Here is a 16,214-nt window from a genome sequence, read left to right as displayed (position 1 = left end):
TTAAGCGAGCAAGCGAGGAGCAACATCATCAGCCTTGACTGCAAGTGACATCAAACCAGCAGGATATCAACTTCTTCCCCCTGAAAATGGCTAAAAGGGGTCAGACTGAGTACTGGAGATAACAAAATGGCAATTCAGTCTGAAGAGATTCTCCTACTGCACCAATGGGTATGCTGGTTCAGTCTTTACTACACTTATATATGTCATCATAGATTTATAAAGTATTTTTTTTTTCACATATCATAGTGGCTATTTTAACCAGGTGTTTATGACTGAGTGAAACAGTTTTATATTACTGCACCATTTAAATCCCTCCAACACCTCCAAAATGATGGAACAAAGAAACAATCAGAGTTGTTTGTGTTTAACGTTACATCATATTTTAAAAGTCTGCTGGCTCAAAAACAAAGAAGCCAGTATCTGTCTGTCTGGCAGGTGGATTCAAATTTAACAACCTTTATTTGTCTTATTTAGTTCTCTACATTTAGGACTTTTAGTTTTGTCAGGTGGAATTTTGCAGTTGTGCACCTCATCTTTAAGGACATTTATGCAATTGACCTTAACACATAACTGGTGTTGGGGATGCTTGGTAAAAAGTAAGACAGTCAGACTGCTACAAGAGTATTTTATCTTTCACAGTAAGGTGAACAATATTTGCTTCTTATCAGCATAACATTTAAGATGCGTGGTGATAAAAAAGCAAGTAAATGACATCTTTGTAAAAAGAGAACCTCTTCCTAAAAGTAAATATTTTAATTTTCTATCACTTCGAGAATTGATTGCCAACTTTTTAACTACCCTGTCATGTTAAAATAATAAAAGAAACTGCCAGTGTTTAGGCTTTTTTGCCATCTGATTCTGCTTCCTGGGTCCAAGGTGCAAATCGTTACATACACAGATTTAAGTAAATACTTTTTCTACTCTTTTAAGCAAGGGTCTGCAAGAATATAAGACACGACTGTGGAAAAATAAAGACAAGTGGGGCAGCTGAATGCTGTTATTCTCCAGACAAAAAAAGAATCCGACCATTGTTTCTATTCAGATCAATTACTTTGCAATACACCACTGTTCTTTTTTCAATAATTCAGGTCACTCACCCTTAAAGGTTTTTAATCAGGTGTGTAGTTCTAGTGGGTTTATACAGTGTTCAGTAATTGTAGACATGGAATTGATAAGGAGACATACATTTTGGGTCTTAAAGTTAAATTGTGGCCATTAGAGCTGCTGTGTTGTAAAATGACAAAACTATATGTATGAAAGGTAAGAAAGAGTAAAGTAAGAATTTTGCACTTTCACGACAGGAAGCACCAACAAGGAATTGAGGTACCAGCTTATGTACCAGCTGTAAAAGGGAAAATCCTCACCTTCAACAACATTTTGGAAAACACACTGAAAAAAATCCGAGTATTGCATCAAACTTCTGGGATATTGAACTGATCATTTACGTAGGAGAGGAGGTTGTAATTGGTTTCAGCTGCTTCTGAAATTAATAACATGTACACTACAGGTATAACATTGCGACAACTCCTAACAAAGGAAGGTAATTTTTCCTGCCTCATCTTTTCTGACTGTTTTTTTTTTTTTTTTTTTTTCACCAGTTTTGCATTTGACTAGGGTCAGTGCCACTACTAATAGTTTAACTCCATTATTGCACATCAACACATGCCTTTGCCACTGTCTCCCAGCACAGTCTCAAAACTATGGAGGAGGTTCTAAGAGATAGGAGAGTTGGACAGGGCCATAGAAGATCCTCAACTCATCAGCAGGATTGGCATCTGCTTGGCCACTGATTTAAATGTCTCTGACCAAACAAACAAACAGTCTTCATGAAGGTATCCTGTGGGCCCCACATCCTCCAGCTGGCCTTTTCCTCACTGCCCGGCACAGTGGAGCCCAATTGGCATTTGCCGTAAAACACCAGAATTAGCAGGTCCACCACCAACACATGACAGACAACAGAATTATGGTGCCTGTAAGATCATGTATGTTTGAGTTATCACAGCACTGACATAAATCAATTAACTGATGGGTTACTAACCTAACTTGGACATGAACAAATCAAAGAAAATCTTTATGCTTTTGTTGAAAATACAGCTTTTAAAATGCAACAGTTCAATCCTGACCATTGTGACACATTACCTATGACTGGTATCAGTGAAACATAAAAGACAGAACTATATCATGTTTGAATAACTTATTATTTTCATGCTATTATTTACAGAACATGCAATGATATTTTATTTTTTATTACTAAATACCAAGTAAAACATCATAACACTGCTTTATAAGTTTGTATGCAGTACTATGACATAATATTAAATATATACAACTGAAATACAAAATTAAAAAGCACAAACATTATTCCAGTACAACATTAAATAATAGGTCAAATAAACTATGATATGATATGATATGACATACCTTTATTAGTCCCACAAGGGGAAATTTCATAAGGCTGCCGACCTATTGCACGCAATGGCGGCGCCATCTTACCCTCCGACCATTCATACATTACACAAAAACATCACATGGGGAAGACAGGTCAGAGAGGTATAACAATGGAAAATGCACCACATGAGGAAAGATAAGGAGAAAAAAAATAATTCCTCCCAGACTGAGCTCCAACAGGGAGATCAGTTTGAGAACAGAAAAAAAACACCTCTGCACATAGCACATGAAAAAAAGCATCAGCATCTTTGTCTCCATATATCACAGAGCCACAGCTCAGTGGCTGAGAGTCCAACATGCCAAAAAGCAAGCTTGAAGTGATTTATATTTTTTAATTAGTTTGATATGTAGGTACTCACCACAAACAGGCACTGATAAATGTCAGGGAATGTGAGTGTTGGTAGTTTTTAAAAAAAGAGATCATTCTTTGTGCTCATGTGGTAACACTCTTTGGCCTTGTTTAGCTTCTTTCTGTGTAGTATAAAGTAGTATAGTTTTCTCGTGAGTGTTTTTTCAGGATTCATTAGTGTGTTTTCCTCCTTATTACTGGGTGCTTTTATTTGTTTTGGTTTAGCATACCTAGAATGCAATGCTATTCCTGTTCTCTATAGACCTGGGAACCTCCAGGTTTTAGCCACAAAGGTTTTCTCAACTGTCTTTACAATTATCTCCAACACCTATATTTCCTTAACAAGTTAGTGGCAGTGAGTGTGCAGTTTTAGAGAGTTAGGATTCAATCATTGTTTTTACATCTGTGGACAAAACAAAAGGACAGTTTTCCCCAACTGGCAGTGTCAAAGCCAGTTACTTTTCCCTTGGACCTGTTTTAATCACACAGTCAGCACAGAGTGAAACATTTCCAGGCTGAAAGACTCATTCTTCCAGTCTAACGAAACGTAATAGCAGTGATGACCTGGGCATGTTTTACTTTGATTGTGCAGTTGTATCAGTGAAATGGAAATTCACAGTAGTTTTTTTTTTTTTTTAGTTACTTCATGAATCATAGAGTAAAAGTGAAAAAATGGAACTGAATGATCAATGAATTTGAGGCAGCCTTTCAGATGATGAAATAAAAGAGTCAGAGGCAGCTGTTGACCATGTTGTCTGGCCAACATCCATTCCTGGTGACATCTGGGCTTATGTCCCATCAGGACCAGCATTGCAAACTAGCAAAAATATGGACAGCAAGGCTGAACATCCACTAACAGAGCAGATTAATAGTACTCATCCTCTGCTTTCCCACCAGTGCTATACTGTGATGTTCAGGTTGGAGTATGTTAGACTGAAACTATTATACCAATGAAAAATTTGGAGACACCTTCCCATTTAATGGTTTTTCTTTATTTTCATGACTACTTACATTGTAGATTCTCACTGAAGGCATCAAAACTATGAATGAACACATGTGGAATTATGTAATAACCAAAAGAGTGTGAAATAACTCACAAGATGTTTTAGATTTTAGATTCTTCAAAATAGCCGCCCATTGCTTTGATTACTGCTTTGCACACTCTTGGCATTCTCTCATGAGGTAGTCACCTGAAATGGTTTTCCATCAGTCTTGAAAGAGTTTCCCAGAGATGCTGAGCACTTTTGGGGCCTTTTGCCTTCACTCTGCAGTCCATCTCATGCCAAACCATCTCGATTGGGTTTAGGTCAGGTGACTGTGGAGGCCAGACCATCTGCCGCAACACTCCATCACTCTCTGTCTTGGTCAAATAGCCCTTACACATTCTGGAGGTGTGTTTGGGGTCACTGTCCTGTTAAAAAATAAATGATGGTCCAACTAAATGCAAACTGGATTGGGATGGCATGTTGCTCCAGGATGCTGTGGTAGCTATGCTGGTTCAGTGGGTCTTCAATTTTGAATAGATCCTTAACACCGTCACCAGCAAAGCACCTGCACACCATCACACCTGCTCCTCCATGCTTCACGGTGGGAACCATGCACGTAGAGACCATCCGTTCACCTTTTCAGCATTACACAAAGACACGGTGGGTGGTACCAAAGATCTCAAATTTGGACTAATCAAACCAAAGGATAGATTTCCACTGGTCTAATGTCCATTCCTTCTGTTTCTTGCCCCAAACAAATCTTTTCTACTTGTTGCTTCTCATTAATAGTGGTTTCTTAGCACCATAAAGGTCTGATTTGCACAGTCTCCACTGAACAGTTGATGTCTGCTACTGGAACTCTTTGTGGCATTTATCTGGGCTCTAATCTGAGGTGTTGTTAACTTGTGATTTCTGAGGCTGGTGACTCGGATGAATTTATCCTCAGCAGCAGAGGTGACTCCTGGTCTTCTTTTCCTGGGGCAGTCCTCATGTGAGCCAGTTTCATTGTAGTGCTTGAAGGTTTTTGTTACTGCACTTGGGGACACATTCAAAGTTTTAGCAAGAACTGACTGACCTTCAGTTTTTAAAGTAATGATGGACTGTCATTTCTTTTTACTTAGAATTCATATTATGGCAAGAACCAATCAGCTAACAGCTGTCAAATAGGGCTGTCAGTTGTGTACGAGCCTCACTTCTGCACCACACAACTGATTGTCCCAACCTCACTAAGAAGCCAAGAAATTCAGCAAATGAACCCTGACAAGGCACACCTGTGAAGTGAAAACCATTTCAGGTGACTACATCGTGAAGCTCATTGAGAGAAGGCCAAGGGTTTGCAGCGCTGTCAACAAAGCCGAGCGTGGCTACTTTAAGGAATCTAAAATATTAAAAGATATTTACAGTTGTTTATCAAATTGTTTCTTTGGTAAATAATTCATACATATACACACATATCTAGCTTCATATATTTGATGTCTTCAGCATGTATCTACAATGTAGAAAATAGTAAAAAATAAAGAAAAAACATTAAATGAGAAGGTGTGTCCAAACTTTTGACTGTAACTGTACAAATATATATATTAGAAAATAAGCCTAGATAGACGTGGATCAAATTGCTGGATTTTCATCTTTAATTAAAGAGTTTTTCTAAAACAAGATTGCATTAATTGCCATTTTCACACTGTCTCCTATTTTCAGAAGCTCAAAAGTAACTGAATAACTTATTATTAATAATTTATTGACAAGTAGTTTCAGGGCCAGGAATTGCTCATTTGGTATGCCATGTCAAATGAAGCAGAAAAAAAGATCTGGTGCTGATTACTTATATTTAATAGCTGTTTACTAGAATTTGAATTGTCAATATGAGGTCCAAAGAGGTGTCACTGCAAGTGAGGGAGGACATCATTCAGCTGAAAAACCAACAACAACAAAAACAACAAAAACTTTAGCACTGGCCAAACAACAGGTATATCTGGAAAAAAGAAAAAAGAAAAAAAAAGGAATGCACTGGCCAGCTCAGCAACACCAAACGACACCACCAGAATAGACTTCGCCAGAAAACTTCTAAAAAAGCACACACAATTTGAAAAAAAAATATTGAGGGAAGTGAAACAAAGATGAATTTGTACCATAGTTAAGAAGATCAAAGAATTTAGAATGAAAATAATAGCTCATGATCCCAAGTATACCACATGATCTGTTAAACATGGAGGCAATGTTGTGGCTGGGGCACATATGGCTTCTAATGGAAATGTGTCACTAGCGTTTATTGATGATGTGACTGCTGATAGAAGTAGCCGGATAATTTCTGAAGTGCAGAGAGGGAAACTCTTTGTTCATATTCAGCAGAATTTACCAAAGATGATCAGAGAGAGCTTCACTGTGCAAATAGATAATGACCCAAACAAACTGGAAACCCAACCCAAGAGTTTCTCAAGGCAAAGATATTGGATATTCTTCAATGTCAAGTCAGTCACCTGATCTCAGCCCAACAAAGCATGCTTTATTAAATACAATACTGAGTCCCACAAAGAAGCAGCAGCTTAAGGTGGCTGCAGTAAAGGCCTAGCAGAGCTTCTCAAGGGAGGAAACACAGCATTTGATGTATTAAGTATTCAAGCATTAAATATTAAAAAAACAATAGTTATATTTACAATCATATTACTTTTTTCAGTTAGTTTTCAGGGTGTACATAAAGGAGACTTTAAAGTATACACAAATAAGGGTAAATCAGTTAATGCAGAACTTTTTTTTAACTGCTTGGATTAAAGTTGAAAGTCTACAGTTCAATCACATCTTGCTTGTTTGATTTAGAATCATTTGTACAGTTTTACAAATTGTGCCAATGTCCAAATAACAAACATAAACAAACCAACTGGCTATTCTTTCTACAGTGTATTACTGTGTTATCTAGCAATGTACTAATTTATGATTGCATACTGTGAAATAGTTTTAACTTCTACCCCCCAGCACCTGCTAAAAACAAAACTGACATCAGATCATAATTCTTCCTGCAGGATCACGAAACGAAGCCTGGGGAATGGACGGAAGTCAGGAAGAAAAAAAAAAAAAGTCGTTCATTATAATGTGACAGTTGGTTTATAAGCTGCACCTGTTTCACCACAGGAGTCATGATTGATGATTGTCTCCTCAAGATTAATTCTTGAAATCAGGCATGCATAAGCCTACTCTTTACCAATCTGAGCTGCAGATCAGCACACATGAGAAAGTTCCAATATTAAAAGGTTTGCATTTCTATGCTTTATGGTGCTTTGGACCTTTTCACTCTGTTATCAATAAATGTTAGTTATGATTAGGGATGGGTATCGTTTAGGTTTTATCCGATACCAGTACCAAACCGGTACTTTTGAAACGGTGCTGGTGCTTAAACGGTGCTCGAACCGGTGCTTAAAGAATGAAGAACACACACTTTGTCCAAAAACTTCTCATGTTTAGCTGTTTTTTGTAAAAAGATAACAATGTTAGCCTTTTCTGCAGCTATAGGGCATATATGGCATCACTCTTGGCTGGAAGCAGTGCTTAATCAATGGAAAAAAACACAAACTTTGTCCAAAAACCTCTCATACTCATACATACTCAGACTTTTGACTACTTCGCCTTGGGCATTTTTAATCTGTAGCTCTGCTCTAAAAGAACGTACGTACCTGGACCCGCCTACTACGCTTGCAAAGGTAAAATGATTGGCTAGAATCCAAAGTGATTGGCTTTTATCTCAGTAAAAAAAAGCACCGAAATAAAGCACCGAAATGTGCGCTGCTTTTCGGTCTGGTTACTACCGTTTATGTCAGAATGGCACCGGACACCGGTACCCATCCCCAGTTATGATGCAAAATCACTGAGTAATGTAATTCCAGTGTAGAATATAAATAGATAAGCACATATTTTTAAAGCAAATTTAATAAGCTGACTTGTATCTTGGTATTTAGTGTATATACAATTTCAAGGTTAATAAAGAAAAAATGGACAGAGGAGGAAATTAATGGGTGAGGCAAAACGAGAAACACACTTAGAAATAAAACATTGGAGGAGTTTGGTTCGTTATCCATCGTAATTTAATTTGTCAAACTGCTTTATAGTTCAAACTTTATATTATATAATACTTAAGAGCAACTATGACAGCTGTGCATAAAATGCAAATGATTTAGTGTTATAAATAATGATTATTTCTGAGCAAAACTCCTCATTCTTACAGTATCCTGGCACCCATCAGCTGTATTTATAGTCCTTATGCCACGAGCCAGCTCTGAACCTTTGCTTCTGGGTCCAGGTCGGGTTGAGTTCAGTACTGAGTTTTACCAGTGCAGGGCTCGAAGGTGCATCATAGATGTAAATTAACATATTTTAAAAAACACCATCCGGCATGCATATTAATACCACTGCCCATGCCACCAGCAGGTGACAAGGAGAGCTAAGTTTGTACATTTACAAATCTGAGCTTGCATCAGCAAGGTTCTCTAATACAGTAGCAGTGGTTATTACTCAAAAGCAAGGGGGCTTGTGTGTATGAGTGTGTGTGTTTATAGGATCTACACCAGTAATTTATCACATGAACCAATAAACCAGGAAAATCTCAAACATTATGTATGTGTCAGCCATTACCTAAGGGCTTTCTGGAGCTGGTATTTTGAAGATGTATGCATTAGGGCATATGGGTTTATTAACAAGTGTTCAAGTAGAAACAATGACTCACCGCAGTTCTCCTCATCTGCTTGATTTCCACAGTCATCGATACCGTTGCAGTGCATGAGCTGGGGGAGACAAAAGGTCAGGTTCCCACAGGGGAAATATCCTAGTGGGCATGTCCTCTTCTCCTCTGTCATATTGAGTGCTGTAAACAAAGCAGAAAAGCAATATGATTGAATAGAAAGTTTCTGATACTCTATTTTATCCCTGTCAAATGTCTCAGTAAAATGTAACACCTGTCAATCTCATCAGGATATTTTTGTGAGCTCCTGAACATCCAGGCTGCTGTTCTTTTTGCAATCCATAACGAGCTGCTGTACTTCATTAAGCAATCTTAAATAACTCATGTACTTCAGAGACAGAACCTGGTGTGTGTATAACCTGGTGCATGCATCAAATGTAAAACAGACTTTCAGACATGGAAGCTTTCTCCATTCTTTCTATCTTTAACTTTAACTATTAAAATTCCATATTTTTTGCCTTAGCGAGTCTGCCTTTGGTTCAAAATACAGTAAGTGGGCCCAACTTTAGATTATACATTAAACCTATACTGGCATTCCTGCACTGACACCCAATTACAATTACAACCAACTCCTTTTCTTCAATCCCTTCTCTTGCCCTTAGCACAAACGGTTAAAGTAAAGTAAATGCGCAGGGTGGTTTACAAGTGCTTTATTTGGTATTATATAATGTGTTTGTGTGTGTTCTTTAAAAAATATTTTGGCATAATAAACAATTCATCATGTTGTCAGGCCTAAAAAACCCCCTTCATAACATGACCTGCTTCTGACTTGAAACATCTCACCTTTGAGGTATAAAACAAGTTGAACAGCTGAAGTTGCAAACTAATCAAAAGGTTTCACTCATGGCATGCTGCACATGCTCGTATTTCTGATTATGCTTACAATAAATTCCCCTCACACTTTATTTTCTCTGGAAAAATGAAAACAAAACAAAACCATATCAGCTTCACATCTTGAACCTGATGGCATAAATTTGAATTCACTCGAATAAAAGTCACTGAATTTTATACATCAAGCTGGACAGTTTCATTATACAAATATTTAACTCACCGCTGACCTGAATCAACTCCAATTATAAGATCATGTTAAATGCAAAACTACAGAAAATGCTTTAATCAAAGCATTTTTTAAATAATTTTAATCTCCTTTTTATTTTGATGACACCTGGCGTGCCCTACATTTCTGCCTCCTTTTTGTTTTTACTGAAAGCAACTAATAAAACACCAGCGCTCTAATACCAGGCATGGTTAGCTACAGCACCTGTAATCATAAAATAAAAATATGCACTTTTCTTATCTTAATTTTCTTTTATGTACATTTAAAATGGTTAAAATCATCATATTACTCATTAACACTATCAGTCTTTTCTTGAATCTTCAAAAATTGCCATGTTAGTGATAGATTATGAACAATATATTAAAATTTAGCTTTCAAAACTCCATTATTCTTTAAAAATAGTTCAATCTGTAATTTAAATCAGTTTGGGAATACTAACATAGATCTCACACATCATTAGTTACTCACTGCAGAACAACAAGATGGCATGCTGGTCTGCAATCATGCAGTGATGTTTCCACGCACAGTGTTTACGGTCTAATACATAAATAGGAGTATCCCAAATCTCCAATGCTTGGCTTCTTGCTTTTTTCCCCATCAAAGAACGAAAATTAAAACAATCCTTAGATCTTAGCTTTTGCCCGTAGATGGTCGTACTGTCACTTAACCTAAACAGCCAACAGACTTAAATAGTAGTAAATACGAACTGTAATTTAAATGAATGTTTCACACTAAGTGCATTCATACACATTTGACAGTGAGCATCAGCCACTCTGCAGCCTCGTTTAAGAGTAAGATTTTTCAGCATGTTTTATTTTTAAGCTCAAGTAAAAGGCAATTATATTAAGTTCATTGAATTCAATGGATTCAATTGAATCCACTGGTTCCAGAATCTAATAAACAGTTTTGTAGTTTAACATTTCATTTATCACTTTTAGTCTTTTATAAACACATTTCAGTTTTAACCTAGGTTTCTGGAAGCCTTCTGAGACACGTGTGCAGGGAAGGGTTTATATTTTCATTTAATTTGAGCTCATCATCTGTGACAACTGATTTTCTCCTTGCTCATCATGAATTTATTTCCTCTGCGACAGCAGAATATGTCACATAAGCATCTGCATCACGTTAAACTAGGGTGATCAAACACATTCAATTCTGGTTAACTCTAAAAGACTCGCTATAGACAGACAGGAAGACTTGCTAGCCTTGCAGCATTAAGGCTGCAAAGTAAACCATTAAATTCTCCTTTGAAAACCAGCATCTGAACACATAACCCCTAATCCCCTAATGTATAATGACTTCTACTTTTATTCAAATACAGCACCCAATCTCTCCTTAAAAGATGAAGTATGACAGTACCGCGCACAATATAGGTTTTCTGGTCACTTGGAAGTAATATTCTTTTAGAAATCACATGGAGGAAAGCTTCTTTTGCATTATCATTTAAGTTTATTTACTGACTAAACTTTTCACACTATAGCCCTAAATGTTTCTAGCTATTACCCAATGGAGTTGTATATGTGAATTCAAATGTTCAGCTCATATTATTGGATATTAAATGGTCTTGTCTCTGCCAGACCCCTATTGCAAACTCTGTGTAATGCGACTGATAAGCTTGCAAGTGTCCAGAGTGTGGGCACCCCTTACCCAAACCAGACTATTTACTGCAGCGAAAACATGTCCTTGTCTCTTTTTGTGTGCTACGTGCGAGAAAAAGAAACTTCAGCTGATAGTGTCTGGACCTGATCGTTGCGCCTCTGCCAGTGCCCGATGTTGTCGAAAATATCTGTCGCTAGTTCATCACAACTGAACAGAGAATTAAATATTCTGAACATACTCGCCTGCTGATGATATACAAATTCCTTGCTGATAACTTGTCTGGTTAAATAAAAGTGACATCCACAAATAACAGTAACAACAAGCAGTCCAGTACTTTACATTTTCAATTTCTCAGTAAGGTGAAAATGAAAAAAAAAAAGTACCAAGTAATTAACAAACTGTACTATTTATATAGATAAAAACTTTTCACAGGGTTAATTCTTTATATAGGTCTGTAGCCATTATAAATATCAATAAATATGAAGGGGTTTATTGTTCGTTTTTTAACTCTAGTTGTAACTTGACTTGAGAATCAGTTATATTCTTATTTGACATTAACTAATCAATGATCCCATTAATCACTCTACAGCACTGGACATTCAGTAATTGTACTAAACAGTATAAGAATAAAAAAGCATAACTGAATAATAAAGCATATCAGAAATAACAGTGAAAATTATTCTATTATTAGTTGTATACCATTATATCACCTTGTTTCATCAGTTGGTTGTCTAACATTGTTTATTTGTAATATTTATGCGTTTGGGGACTACCGTTCAGTTACAATATGCTGTTCCTCAGTATTTAGACTGACACAAGTACATTCACTTAAATGAGCGTGCAATTTGTAGTACAGATAAGCTGCTCATCTAAAAAAGTGTGATATTTGCACTTTGAGCATCAACCCTTCAAGCGGATAATTGCTGTTAGGCTTACAGCATAATGAAGAAAAAATAGAGGAAATAACTCTTTAATATGTATATTCATATTCCCCAAAATTTAATGGGAAATTTCATTACTTTCCTAACTAACTATCCCTGACTTTCTGGTATCAAGATCAGCTGCAAATATTCAACATTTATGCAACTGAGTGTCTTTATATGTGTATTTATATGCTGTATATATATTAGATGAAATAATAATGCATTTAACAAGTTCAAACATGGACTCAAGTGAAAGAAATGTGAGAAAACTCGTTAAATAGGCTCTAAAGTTGATCTGCAACTACTCAGACAGCTCTTATATTACATTGACTGTCTCTGCCATTGTTTCAACATGCTGCAGCCCCACAAAAGCTGATAAGGAAAGAGGTAAGCACACTGACAAAAACTCAGAGAAGATGGTTTACCACAGATGTGGTCCAACAGTTTCTACTGGCTGACTGATTGTGAATTATGGTTCCAAAGAGCTTTGTGGCAGTGCTCTGTGAGATTCTGGGATGAAGCCAATCAGCTGTTTGACTGTGACAACATACGAACTATGCTCTTAATGGGTTGTTTTCTGATGCGACAGATCCATTTTTCACAATACAGCACTCAGTATGGACAATTTGTCTCCCAGTGCATGGTTGTATCTAGAATGTAATCAAAGAAAAACCGGTATGCAGCCCATTTCTTCCGTGACTGTAGGTATGTTTTAGGGTAAAGTTCAGAGGTGATTCAAATGCAGACACAAGAAAGCAGTGTGGCTAAATTAAAAACAAAGGTGACATTAATTAACGTAATCAATGCTATACACCAAAAGGCACTGTAGAGTGAGCACCATACTCAAAATAAAGTCTAACTAATAACTTAGAAGGTTCAAAAAGGAAAACAAAGCCTTGGGGAGTCACACAGATACAGAACCACTGGGGCGGAAGGGAAACAGACAAGTCTGTAACTGACAAAGGATGCACAGGGCTAGATACACAGAGAGCTAATTGAATGCAGGTGAAACTAATGAGTGTGGACAGAGGATCACAAATGAGGCAAAAATCAAGAGAAAAAAAAAACACAGAAAGTTATCAAAATCAAACAGGAAGTCGTTGCAAAGAAACCTTAAGAAAAACAAAGGGAACCAAAGACAGGAGTCATGGAAAAGGAAGGAAGGAAAAATATCCCAAAGAAAATCCTGGGACAGGTTAACACTGTCCGTGTCATTAATTTATAAGCTCTATGACTGTCTTTAACACTTCTTCTTATTTAAAAAAAAAACCCCTACAGCTCGACTTGAAGTGGTGTATGATCAAGCTAAATAATGCATTAAATAGGTTTAAAATCCCAGGGAGATATTAATATCCCAAACATTTTCTTGGTCGGTGACTTCATTTTGCAGTGGCTCCGCTTGGACTAGACTCAGCGACAACAACTGGCAGACTTAACTCGGTGTTTGCTTTAGGTTTCCCCCTGCTCTAAACCTTAATACAGGATGCCACACAAGTGGGGGAGAGTTACCGATCCACTAGTGAATGCACTGCTGTTTTATTAGATTATGAATGCTTTAGATGAAAAACCGCGAATACAATCCAAAGAAATCTAACAAATGGTAAATTCTCTGCAGTCCAATAAATGTAATAAACATGCAAAACAAACATCCTCAGACCCACATGCATAATAACATGAAATGGGACTGAAGACATTAACTGGGCATGTTTATTGATTACAATTACGTCCACATTTAGATAAGATTAAATTGTATAATATTAGAGGTGGTTATTAGTGGGTAGAATAGCCATTGCACCGAAAACGATTTTGAATACGTCGAATTCAAGATATCGTGAAAGCAACAGAATTATCCTGCTATATCTGCTGTCATGCATTCGATACAAACCCTGGAAATCACTATTCTCTCTCCCTCTCTACCCTTTTTGTTGTCCGTGCTTACGTGAAAGATATTTACTTGGATTTACCCAGCGGCTACTTCTTAAAAATTATTATTAGAAAACATGTTCCCTTTAAAATTGGTGCGAAAAAAATAATAGATTTTGGACCACTTGAAAAAAGATAACTTATCTACAGCCAGCCCATATTTTCGTGAAGAAAGAAGTTGTTAAACTTACCCCACACTCCGTAAGCGAATGCCACAGCTATATAAACTTGCATCATGGCGCTTTGATTTTTTCTTTCTTTTTTCTTTTGCTGAATATCGCACGGTTGAAGTAGTAGGAGAGCAGCGATATGGTCGTCTACTTGTGCAAACTGGGAATCTGTGCGTAAAAATGTCACCAAAAGTTTGCCCTTGCGTTCCTGTTACGTAATAAACGCGTGGACCGAGGTACTGTCAAACGCGTGCGGTGCAGATGCAGCTAGAGAAGAACCCGTTGCCACTTCGCAAAGTCGACACGGTCTGCAGCCAGCTCCAGTTGCAGAGGGGTCTAAAGAATCAGTTGCCATCTTCTGACGCACAAGCCGCAGCAGTACAGGTGCAGCGCGCAGAGGGCGCTCGCAGGAGAAAAGGGGGTGGGGGAGCAATCTGGGTCTCTGAATAGGAGGAACAGCTAAAGTCCAAAAGCAATAATCAGTTTCGCTGATCAAATGCTCGGTTAATTTGTAATCAGTAGGTGTCTGTAGTGAGCGCTAAACTTTAATTGTGCAGCACAGCACCCTGCAGAGTGTACAAAAGCCTCAATGCCCATTAATGTGTTAGTAGGATCAGAGGAGTGTATGTCAGTTCACTGAAAACCGTCTGAGCGTGGGATAGCGCACACGATGTCAATACCCCCCCCCCCCACACACACACACACACACACACTCACACACTATTAAACATTTTCCTGTATTATAGAAATGAAAAAAGAAAAAAAGTCGGTATGTTTGGACCAGGAGAAAGAATGATAAATACCGGCAATCAGATACAAAACAAATATCTGATTTAATTATTTGCTTTTATCCCCGTTTGTCACACAATAACAACTCATCAGCTTGCTTGTAAGTTGAAGTATACTTTTAGCAATGCTTGTTAAATCTAGTGTAAAAGATGTACAAGATCTTATATGTAGGGTAGATTTACATATTAATGTCTGTGTGTATTAACAAGTCAATATAAATTATGTGGGAATGAATAAGAACTTCTGAATATTATCACTGGAGTCTGCATTTTGTCTTTCACCGCATGCTTCACTCTTTTGCTTTAAAAGGTAGTGACTTGCTGTTCTGATTCATTCTCACTTCAGTGTTATTTCAAGACACAGCTGCTATTTTCATCTAATAAACTCCCCAATGAACCACCTGTATGCTGCTTGCCTGGTGCCTAATGGCTAACAGACACTTGTGAATGTAATGGATCACCGGTTAAAGAGTCTTAGTTTTATGCACTTTGTGAGACCAAAGCCTGAGCTAAAAAAAATCCTGGACTTACTTGTAGTCAGAAGTCGTCATGGGCATGAAGTAATGGTAATTTTGGGCTTACTTTTTACTGTCTTTTCTAATAATTATTCCATGTACCAGTAACTGCTGGTTTCTTTGTTCTTTGGAATGATTGCACAATATGCATCTTCAGCGGCTTAAAAAAAACGGATTGGAACAAGGGTTGGGTGCACCGGTTTTAATTTATTTTGCATTTTCTCTCATGCAAACAGGGTGAAAATACAAGCTAATATATATATATATAAATTTTTTTTTCTTTTGCTGAATATTTTTTATATTTGAGAATTTGCATAATTAAGATTAAGGAACTGACCTCCCAGCCCATTGTTCCTTCAGTGGGCTGGTTTCAGTCATTATGCAAATGTACTGTTTATAAGGTTTGGGGAAACCTGCAGTCAGCTGAGACTGAAGAAGTCACTTGGATGAGTGACAAAACGTTTCTCCCACAAAACGCTATGTCCAGATGAACAGAATCAACTTTTGGAGATTTGCTGAATATTGCACGATTGAAGTCACCCCTGTGGGCAGTCCATCCTTCAAACTCGGGTCCTCTACCAGAGGCCTGTCAGCTTGAGGTTCCGGTGCATTATATTAGCTGTTCCTAGGACTGCACTCTTCTAGACGGAGATCTCCAATGTTGTTCTTGGGATCCGCTGGAGCCACTTGCCTAGCTTGGGAGTCACTGCATCTAGTGCTCCGATTACCA

At 37.5% G+C, this 16,214-nt stretch overlaps 1 protein-coding gene across 2 annotated transcripts in view; it reads right to left on the bottom strand.

The window, feature by feature from the left end:
* The window catches only part of rxfp1 (relaxin family peptide receptor 1), a 72,596-nt gene extending 58,057 nt beyond the window's left edge, over positions 1-14,539 (bottom strand). For both annotated transcript variants that reach the window (XM_031759541.2, XM_039621089.1), the window contains exons 1-2: positions 14,203-14,539; positions 8,495-8,632 (exon numbers count right to left, since the gene is read on the bottom strand). In XM_031759541.2, coding sequence (XP_031615401.1) covers positions 8,495-8,632; positions 14,203-14,248 — 184 coding nt within the window. In that variant the 5' untranslated portion in view covers positions 14,249-14,539. The remainder of the gene's footprint in view (positions 1-8,494; positions 8,633-14,202) is intronic.
* Between the last annotated feature and the right edge of the window lie 1,675 nt (positions 14,540-16,214).

The sequence above is a fragment of the Oreochromis aureus genome, linkage group 2 (assembly GCF_013358895.1).
Source record: "Oreochromis aureus strain Israel breed Guangdong linkage group 2, ZZ_aureus, whole genome shotgun sequence".
Taxonomy (NCBI): domain Eukaryota; kingdom Metazoa; phylum Chordata; class Actinopteri; order Cichliformes; family Cichlidae; genus Oreochromis; species Oreochromis aureus.
This window is presented reverse-complemented; position numbering and strand designations above follow the sequence as displayed.